The sequence below is a fragment of the Eupeodes corollae genome, chromosome 1 (genome assembly GCF_945859685.1).
Source record: "Eupeodes corollae chromosome 1, idEupCoro1.1, whole genome shotgun sequence".
Classification (NCBI taxonomy): domain Eukaryota; kingdom Metazoa; phylum Arthropoda; class Insecta; order Diptera; family Syrphidae; genus Eupeodes; species Eupeodes corollae.
This window is the reverse complement of record NC_079147.1, coordinates 114,492,009-114,502,906: the sequence shown is the minus strand read 5'-3', so window position 1 is coordinate 114,502,906 and position 10,898 is coordinate 114,492,009. Positions and strand designations below refer to the sequence as shown.

The 10,898-nt window shown below is 30.7% G+C and overlaps 1 protein-coding gene across 1 annotated transcript; it reads right to left on the bottom strand.

Annotated features, from left to right (window-relative positions):
• Nucleotides 1-2,678: 2,678 nt before the first annotated feature.
• Nucleotides 2,679-3,867, bottom strand: LOC129940872 (uncharacterized). The gene is made up of 2 exons (XM_056049392.1): nt 3,708-3,867; nt 2,679-3,603 (listed from the first exon to the last, which is right to left on the bottom strand). Exons 1-2 carry the CDS (start codon nt 3,720-3,722, stop codon nt 2,818-2,820), a joined length of 801 nt encoding a protein of 266 aa, XP_055905367.1. The 5' UTR covers nt 3,723-3,867; the 3' UTR covers nt 2,679-2,817.
• Between the last annotated feature and the right edge of the window lie 7,031 nt (nt 3,868-10,898).

The following is a 10,898-nucleotide window of genomic DNA, read 5'->3' as shown; positions in this document are numbered from 1 at the left end:
AGCAAAAAAGTTTTTATTTTAATTTTCCATCGCCAATATCTATTGAATTAGATGCATCTGTCAGCATGCAACATTTTTTTTATATTATTCTTTTGCTTTGAAACTTTGAACTTGTAGAAATGAATACATCACTCATATGTTGTATGTTTATTTTATTAAAAGAACAAAATTATATAAATTATGACAGTCAATCAAAATGTTTTTTGATATATGTAGGTATTTCATTATAATGATAGAACTCTGGAAACGATTTCACTTGATTTTCAATTTAGATTTAACTTCACTCGATTTGGGAACCTAACTGTAATATACATTTTAAAACCTATAAGCTATAATGGCACTGAATTTTAAAAACAAAAATTGTGCTTAATTACATACAATTTTGAAAAATTACAACTTCATTTAAAAACTAGGTACGCCACGACGAATCTTTACTAATCATTGATCAGATTGTAAGCATATCGTCGAATCAACAGAACGGCAGAAGTCAAATCCACTTTCAAGCTCCGTTTTGATTTGTAGCTGAGAAAAAACACATCAATGTGAAACTTACTTTGAAGTAGTCTTGCCATCATGAGCGTTCTGGCCAGTAAAATTGTCACAAATTGATGTGTTATAATTTAATTATTTCTGAAATATGGTAAGTTGATACATTGATTGAAAATATGTGGCTTCTTAAGTCAAGTAAATTGCTTCCTGCATTATGGTATTGGCAGTATTTAAAATGAAAACACAGACCATAAAATAAATCGATTATTGTTGCACCTCCTTCAATGCAATTTTACTAAGGTACTCTCTTCATTATAAAAGTTTTTGGTCTGAAAAATATCAAATTATATCAAATATAAAAACAATTAACTAAAACCTACTTAAAATAAAAAACCAATTGTTTTGTTTTGCAAAATTGATTGTAATTTTTAAAATTTTTGAAAAAAATTCCATAGATTTCTTTTTTAGCCCAATCACCCATTTTGATTTTTTCCAGCACTCACATGTTTTCAGCGATAACGAATTTGAGAGAGTTCACCTCGAAAAAAAGTTGAGGGTGTTTCAGGTAGGACGGGTACCGGTCGGGACTCTAGAAATATATTTCCTCTTTGGCTAAAACTCTAATTTATGAGTGTTGGAAATGTTCATTCGAATTCGAACACATTTTAAGTCTAACTTTAATTCGACGGTCATAACACTATTTGATGATGTTTAGCAAAATTATCGCCGGTAGTTGCATTTTTTGTAATGTCACGAGACTTCATTACCTCCTTAGTTCGCGCGCCCATGTTTATACAGAGTTCAATTCAAATTTAGTTTGTACCAGGAAATTTAAAAAAGAAATATTTCATTTATGTACTCCATTCCATTTAATTTAACGAAAACGCTTACGTCGACTCACTCAAACAACTCTTTAAATTTGGCATAACTATAAAGAGGTGCACAACTATCACTTTTTTAACTAATGCTACTATGCCGAAAGAAAGCTATGGCCAAATCTGTGCCTCGAAATACGGCCAAATTAAATAAGACCAAAACTTGGCCTTAATGAACTTGGCACCGGTCAAATTCTTCCATGATATCTCTTTGCATAATATTTTTCATTACGGTTTTCATAATTTCGATGATGCTTTTTTGATATTCGTAACAATTTTCTGATTTCGATGTTATAGATGGGTGCTATTGTTTTTTGTGAATCATGTGCATATTACCATTACCAATGTGTAATAACGCATAGTTTGCTTATTGACCAACCCGTAAGCAAAAAATGATCTTCATCACTGAAAAAATATTTTTTTTACTGTCATGTTCTGCAATATTTTCCCCAAATCTTTGCGAATAATTACATGAGGACTCATTAGTTCTCACAACTTTTTTCAAAAAAAACCCATGTTTTTTTAAGTAACTTCTTAAAAAGTGTACCACTAAATTGTTTTGCTCGAATCCAAAAAGAAAGGATTTTTTAGGGACCGTTCAGGACGAAGCTTTTCCTCCACCAAAATAAAGCTTTTTCTGAATTTTTCGACAATGTTAGGCCATTTTTATATCTTAATTTACTAGACTAATCGCAATACACATAATTTCTAGGGGTACGAATGTGTTTCGATTAATCTGAGAGAAACGTTACTTCACCAAAAAGTGGGAGAACGCCCTAAGTAGTTCAATACAAACTTTCAAATCCAATTTTAGGATAAACGTCAAAAATAACTTAGTTCCTTCCTTCAAATAATCTTATTAGCCCCCATAAGATATTAATTTAGTGATATTTTATTTATTTGTTTATTTAGTGTTACATTTTTCATCGAATAAATTAACTTTACGATGTCAATTTAATTTTATTAAAATTTTTACCAAATGCCTTGATTCATACGAGACGAGACGCTAGTTCATAAATTTAAATGCAGTATTTGGCCTCTATAAATTAGAAAGGCAAAGGCCAGTTCGGTTTACCAATTGTCATCAAAAATCAATCTATAATGACGCAAGACATTCATATTACTTAATTAATTTGCATCTTCCAATAAGCAGCTTTGAGGGAGCAATACACTTTGTATTGATATCAGTTTAGTGTGTAATCGTCATCGAAAGATTTTAAGAGTTGCAAAATTGGCATAATGATTAGCGGCGATTTTTCCTAGCGTTATTTGGTTAGCATTACCCCCTTAACAAAATGAATAAGTAACTTCCAGTAATTTAATAAATTGTTTTCTTTAATTAAATCCTTAAACACTAATAATAACAACAATTTTTCTAAAAACGTAACAACAATCAGTTTGAACTTCGTAATGATTAGCTCTAACTTTACACTTTCATACACTGAAGATGAATCTAATACTGTGGTGGCAGGTAGCCATTGTTATTGGACAATGAATTGTCAGACACATCTTCGTAGCTTTGGCTTTGAGAAATATCTTCTTCCTGGGTCTGGGGATCCAATGAACCAATAACGGAAGTAACTTGGGCGAATCCTTCATCGGAAATTGTGGATGATCCTCCCAAAGTATCGTATTGCGATTGGATTTGCCTTTGGGCATTGGCAGCCTCCTCTGGAGTACGATACTTGATGAAGAATACTTCAGGCTTGATGGTCTTTTGTGGTGCATCACGAACGGCTTCTTGCAAATCAGCAGCAGTGGTCTTCTTGGTCAACACATATACGACAGTCTTTTCTTCATTAAGTGACTTGGCAAAGTTCAAGGCGGCGGCCTTGTTGGTTTGAGATGGTGACTTAATGAACAAGACGTTGTAATGCTTGCGTGGCTGTTGACTTAGCTGAGATAACTCCTCCTGGACTTCTTCTTCGGTCTCCTCTGGGGCAGAATGGATGAAAAAGCTCTTGGAAACGATTGGCTTCCTAATACGTGGAATGCTAGGACGCGAACTGCGATATGACTGCTGGTTCTTTATCTGAGGCTGGGAGATGAATGCTTGTGGAGCAACTGGTAGCTGGTTAACCGAATTCGAGGGTAATTGGACGGATGGAGTGATTTGCATGACCAATGGTTGTTGTGGATAGTATTGGTGTTGCTGTTGCTGAAATTGCAGAGACTGTGGTTGTGTGTGATAGTTGTATCCTTGGGAAGAAACCATGGCTACCGATGCCAAGAACACGCTCTAAAAACAAAAAAGAATAAATGTTAGGAACATATATGTATTTCATAGGGTTTTTGATTTAATCCATATGTTGATCATAAAAGTATCCAATTATAGGTTCGTACCAGAAAGATCTTCATGTTTTGCTTGGGAAAGTTATGCTTGTTGCTTCTAAAGATTGTTGAGGTTAACTGATGACAATTCGTTGGTCAGAAACTATTTTATAGATGACCACGCCAGCCTCTGACTTCAACTGATAAAAGCTCACAATGACATCATTCTCGCTACACCAATAGCCAAGAGAGCGGGGCAAAGAAGTGAATGGATCTTCTTTGGGTCTAAAACAATGCAAACGAATGACTGGAGTTTCATAATTACATTCTGCGCATAATTATGGGGACGCAATTAGATCGAATTAATTTGTGATGTTTATTTTGTTTATTTTTTTCACACAAATTTATTATACCTCTTGTATTGTTCATAGAGCCATCAATATTGAAATAAAAATGTTTATTCAAAACGTTTTTTAATCTCTCACTAAGGGAATATATTAAAATAAGGTATGCATACGCATTTGGTGCTTTTGCTTATACCAAAGTTAAGTTTTTGAAAAAAGCATTTGGATATCGACCAGAAATTAGCAATCGTAAATCAAATCAAAATCTGAATATCTTTTGATATACCTATATAAATTGATTTTTAAACGAATTATACTGCATATGTAAATAACTTAATATTTGCATACCTCTTCTTCCAAGTGAGAGGTTTATTTTAATGCGAAAGTTGGAACTATTGCTAATAAGCCAAACTAAAGAGTTGATAAAAAATGTGCTTATGTGGGTTAGTTTAGTTTCAAAGCTTACGTAGTTTTTGATTAACAATGCTGGGTTTGAGCATTTTGTTTTATTTGTGTCTGAACCTCTGAGGTATTACCTAGATTTCATGAAGAAGACATTTTTATCTCAAACAATTTCACAAAGTCAAGATTTTCGGAATCTGTTAACTTTAGTTCTTCCTCATACATTTGCTCAAAACCAATGTTTTGTATGTAACTTGGATAGACATTTAAAAAGTCGAATGCTAATTAGATTGCGAATTCCTTACATATTATTTATGGCGCCTGCTTAAACTTTGTTTAAATAAAATGCACGCCTGAATCGCACGAACTGGCTGCAGTATTTAAAGACTATGAATAAAATTAGAACTTATATTTTACAATTTTAATAATTACCAAAAAAAAATGTAGATGCCAAAAACCACTTGACGTCAAGCTGGAAACACCACACCTTTAAATTCATAATTTCAAAAAACTGATAATGAGGGAATTTACGGCTCTTTTTGGTTCCTAAGTAAGTGAAACTTAATTTGGTGTCTCAAGCCCTTACCCCCTTAATCACGTCGCAGATTGAAATTTTAATAGACTTTCTAAACCAAACAAAATTTTAAAAATTTAATGATGGGGTAATTTAGGGCTTATTTTATGCTAGTTGAACCCTTACCCTATCCCGGTTTGGTTCAAAAATCCCCTTCCCCTAAAAATTTATTTCAAAAGTTCAAACATTTTTTTATTGCATTACCCTGACGAAATTTAAACAATTTTTAAATTTGAAAATCAAACTAAAATTTCTGTATAGAATTTAAGTACCCAACGTTTTGAAAAAAAAAAAAATACAAAAAAACAACATAATATTAAAGATAAGATAATTTGCAAACAAAAATACCAGTTTAGTATTTTTATTCCCACTGGTTCGTGTTTTACAAAGGAAAAATCAGTTTGTGATGACGTCAATCCCAGCAAACGGAACTGCACTGCACAGGCTTAACTCATTTATATTTACTCTTTTTTATTTTGGAGATTTGTATATCAACCAATTATATACATAAAAACAAAACTGTTCAACCTTCATCGGAATTTACGCATATTGAGATATGGAATGTGTGCACAATTTACCCATATTGAGAATTTAGGCATATCTTAATATGCGTAAATTCAAATTTGATTAGATAAATTTTGTATTCCAATGAAGGTTACTTGTATTTCAAAAAAAAAATTCTTGATCTGATTGGTTGAACAGTTTTGTTTAAATATAATTGAAGCCCAAAAATAGCACTTAATGACCCCATCATTAGTTTTATAAAATTTTGTTTGGTTAAGAAAGTCTCCAAGAATTTAAACGCAAATCAATTCAGGTGAAGGGGTGGAGATACTAATTTTGAGTTTTGCTAACTTAGGAGCCCAGAAAGAGCCTTAAATTCCCTCATCATCAGTTTTTTGAAATTATGAACCTAAGGGTGTGGTGTTTTCAGCTTGACGTCAAGCTGGGAACACCACACGTTTGGGATTTTTGATCCAAGTGGGGATTAGAGCACTAAATTAGCACAAAAAGAGCCCTAAGTCACCCCATCATTAGAATTTCGAAATTTGATTGTGCTGTTTCCAGCTTTACGGAACTATTTTTTCGAAAATCGTTTAAGCGTTTTTTTTATTACTTTACGCTGCTATGGTAGTCTTCGATTTAAACATTTCCAAATCCCATCTGAAAGATACCCTTTACTTTTTCCCTTTTTGAATCCGAATTCCTCGTCCCTTTTAATTTTAAGTATAATAAAACCAAAATTGTTAGTTCTTGTATATTAAAGAGCTGATTAAATAAATAATTTACATTTAATTTTCGATACAAAGAATACTGACCCGTTTTTAAGATATCGAATTTAAAATAATTTTTAACGGCCAAGGGGGTAATTTAAAGAGGTGTAATCACAGATAATAAATTTATATTTATTATCTGTGGTGTAATTGTAAACACACTTAATTTTCTCAAAACCGTTTATAGTTTGAAGCACGCCATGAAATAATTTGAAATGACATATTTATTCAAATATATATCTTCTCTTTCCTATACTTGGAGTATGAGCTTCTATTATTTTGTCTGCAGTTCTAAATGCATTTCTCAAAAAATAAAATTTGGTATTTCAATTAACAAATAACGGGTTTTTAGAAGTGTGTTTTCAGTCTGGCAATACCGCCTGCAAATCTCTCTCTCTATTCCCATACGGCAAAACCGCTACAAACAGAAGCTGGAATTTAGTCGAGCCCCTCGGCTGGAATTTAGTCGAGCCATCCGTGTCGGCCACGGATGGTTTATTACAGCCAAATTTATATATGAAATAACGTCCGTACGTCCGTACGTTCGCCACGTTTTTGTCGTCGTCCATAGCTCAAGAACCAGAAGAGATATCGACTTCAAATAAATTTTGTTATACAGATAATAAGGCAGAAAGATGCAGAAAGGGCTCTCAAGAAAATTGCGTGGGTGGTTTTTTTACCATATAGCAGTTTAAAAAAAAGGTGAACATTTTGGTTAACCCTAAATGTCTTACGAACCAAAAACGCTAAAGACTTGAATTAAATTTTATATAATATATTGTAACGTGATACAAAACAGGTATATTTTTTGAAAAAAATCAATATAACGGTTTTTTTATAAATCAAAAAAACTAAAAAAAAAAATTGTAACCTCCAAAATTTTACGACTGAAATATGATTTCATCTCTAAAACAATTTTATGCAACGACGAATAATGTTTTTGACATCTGATAAAATTTTGAGAAAAATCTAATTGACAGTTTTTTTTACAAAAAATAAAAACCTAAAAAAAATGTATAAAAGTTGGTAAAAATTGATTTTCGACTCAAATATCTTTTCAAAACTCTGAGATATTAGCTTTAATTTACTTTTATCTTTCAAAAAATCTTGTTGTCAACATTCAGTAAAATTTTGAAAAAAAATCCAATTGATAGTTTTTTTACAAAAAAATAAAACCCGAAAAAAAATTAACAAAAGTTGGTAAAAATGATTTTCGACTCAAATATCTTTTAAACACTTTGAGATAATAGCTTCTAACTAATTTTTTCTTATAAGAAATATTGTTTTCAATAGTAGGACACATTTTGAGAAAAATCGAATTTACAGTTTTTTTTTACAAAAAAATAAAAACCTAAAAAAAAATGTATAAAAGTTGGTAAAAATTGATTTTCGACTAAAATATCTTTTCAAAAATTTTAAATATTGGCTTCAAAATAATTTTATCTTATAAGAAATATTGTTTTCAACATTTGGTAAAATTTTTAAAAAATTCGAATTGACAGTTTTTTACAAAAAATAAAACTCTAAAAAAACAATACTAAAACTTGGTAAAAATTTACTTTCGGCTCAAATAGCTTTTCAAAAATTAAAAATATTGGCTTCAAACTTATTTTATTTCACAGAAAATATTGTTTTCAATATTCAGTAATTTTTATTTAAAATCCAACAGTCCGTTTTTTCATAAAAAAATAAAATCTACAAAAAATAGTACGCAAATTTGGTTAAAATTGATACGAGTACATATAGACAGACTTTTAAGCAAGACAAATCGACAGACGGGATGGGAAGTTATCAGTGTGGGTCGCATCCCAGCCTCTTTTTTTTTGTGGAACAAGATACCTAAAAGATTAAGCAAAACTAGCAAGTTCCATTTTAATTGTCTTACCAAAAATCTCGTTTCTCGAATTTTTTAACACGATTTTTGAAACTATGTAAAATGGAGTCCACACAACTAAAGCGCATTTAAAATAAGGACGAGCAAAGTAAATTTAGAAAACTGTGAGCAATTATTTTTAAGAAAATGAAAAATCTTTTCTATAATAAGATCAATGTGTGAAGAGAAATTTAGCTTTTCATCGAATGTAACGTATAGAACTTCCACTTTTGTCAATCTATCCAAGGCAACGTTGAAAATATTATAATTATATGAAATAGTCGTCTTGAACTTCAAAATAAAAAAGTATTACATTTCCTTATAAATATTAAGCAAATGAAAATTGGTTAAGCACACATTTTTAATTTTATTTAAATTGCTTTGAATATTAAAACAGTCATCCGTAGTCTTAATTTTATAAAAATTTAGAAGCATCTGCAAATTACAAACCAGGAATTTCATTTTCATAAAGTAAAAATAACAATGGACCCAGGTGTCTGCCTTGAGGGACACCAGATGTAACTCGTATTGTATATTGTACATTTGAAGTACCATTAAAATTTTTGACTATTCTCGTTCGATTTAGCAAATAACTGGATATGCACTAAAGTTTTGTTAAGTGAAATCCAAAATATTTAAGTTTTTTTATAAGCTGCGTAATGCAAAGGCTTTCAAAAGCCTTTTGAAAGCCCACATTCAGGGTAATCAGATACATTTTTGGTAAACAAAGATAAATTTGGACTTGATGTGCTCACTCACAAATCCAGGTTGTTGAGAAGATATAAATTTCTTTATATAAAAACATAAATATTAATGCTTCACAATAACTTGAAGAGTTTTATTTGGTATAGCCGAAAGTTTAGCACTGTAATTTATTATTTGATATTTTTGCCAAGCTTTGAAAATTGGAGCTATAAAAAAATTAATTTCCAGTAATCTAGAAAAATTCCATTTGAAATATATATATATGTATCATATGAATTGGCTAACGAAACACAGTTTAAAAACAAAAAGAGGGAATCCAATCTGGACTAGCATTTAAACCAGGATTAAGCTTTACAATACCTTCCATAATGTCGTCATTAGACAAAATAAGGTGTCCCAGATCTTTGTTTCAAAATGAGACTTGGTCATTAGTATCACGAATAACTACAGTAGGATGATCACTGTACAAAATATCACATAAAATCCAAATTCAATTAGGTTCTATTGATATTTTTTATATAGTTAAGATTGGTTATGATAAACATTCTACATTTTACCTGAAATCAACTTAACTTAAAGTTTAGTGTAATAAAATTCAATACCTTGTTATAAGTCTTAATAATGCTTAAGCATTTATCATTCCAATCCTATAATCATTGATCACAACACATCTTCCCACGACCTGTGCTATTTTTCTTTAATTAGCTATAACTGAAATTAAATTAAATTCCGAGACCGTCAATATTTAATCAAGCTTTCAGATTAACCTACATTTTGATTTCGCTTTTCAAAAACATTTGAATATTCATTCAAAAAGTTGATGATTGTTCATAGAATGAACATGAATGAAAAAACAACTCTTCTTTGATAATATGTTAATTTTCCATACTATCGGAAGAATTTTATTTTTTCCCAGAGTCAAAATACGTGCGCAGTGTGCAACTCCGGCTAATGAAAGACCTAATTATTTACGACACAAATTTTTTGAACTCAAAGATGTGACAAGTAAACAATCCGTAAAACAGGTTAAAATCTACTTTGTGAGAGTGACTCATGTCATGGAAACACAATCAGAGTTGGTTGATATGTGACCTTAAACTTGATTAAAAGAGCAGCAAAAGATATAACCACTCTCCCGTTGAATATGCAGATACAATTTTCGTCATCTTTGCTAGTTTTATTCAAATCTTATACGTCAAGTCTTATCAACATAATTATGATAATTAGAAAAAGGTCATTATTTTGTTTTCTTTAAGACTGGTTTAAAATAGCTATTGATGGTTTAATGAGATTTTAAATCACACGGATAGCCCAACTTTATGGTTAGAACTCTAAATGAAAAGGAAAGTATCCACTACTAATACTTAACGCATAGACAGTATCATTTAAGAAAGAAATTAAAATAACTTCATCAAGGCCGACATATAGGCCATCTAGTAAGACCAATTATTATGCAAATATATGTATGAACAAGATTTAGCTAATTTCATAAATATGCAAACATAAAACGTTTGCAAAATTGAAGCTCAGAGATGATGAAAATATTATATTTTTTTATTTACTTAGCCCATTGCTCCAATTAAGCAAAGCATTGTTTATATTTGAAAAGCTAAGCAACTTTATAAAAAAAAAGACATAAATTAAGATCATGCTAACGACCATAATATGATACTATCACTGTGCTTTTGATCAAAATCTTAAACTATTTAGTACAATTTTAAAGCTATTTCAGTAATTTACTAAAGCTAAGTTTCCACGATTGGAAGATCTTCCAATATTAGCGAAACTGTGTAAAGTATTCCAATTAGATAGTATTTGCCAATTTGTATCTAAATATTAGACAATTTTTGGGTAGAAAAATGTCTGACTTTTGGAAGTCTTTAAGAAACAAATTGTTGGAAGACAATTTTCTCAACAGATGACAGAGGATATGAACATTTATTTAAGGAGTGAAAACAACAGGTCGTATCAATTTTTAAAGTTTATAATTTCAAAATTCTGTAAACTTTTGTTGCCAACTCAAAATTGGATGAAGTTGTTAGGAAAGAAAATCATCCAATATCCGCTTGGTTAGCAATCGTCCAATTATTT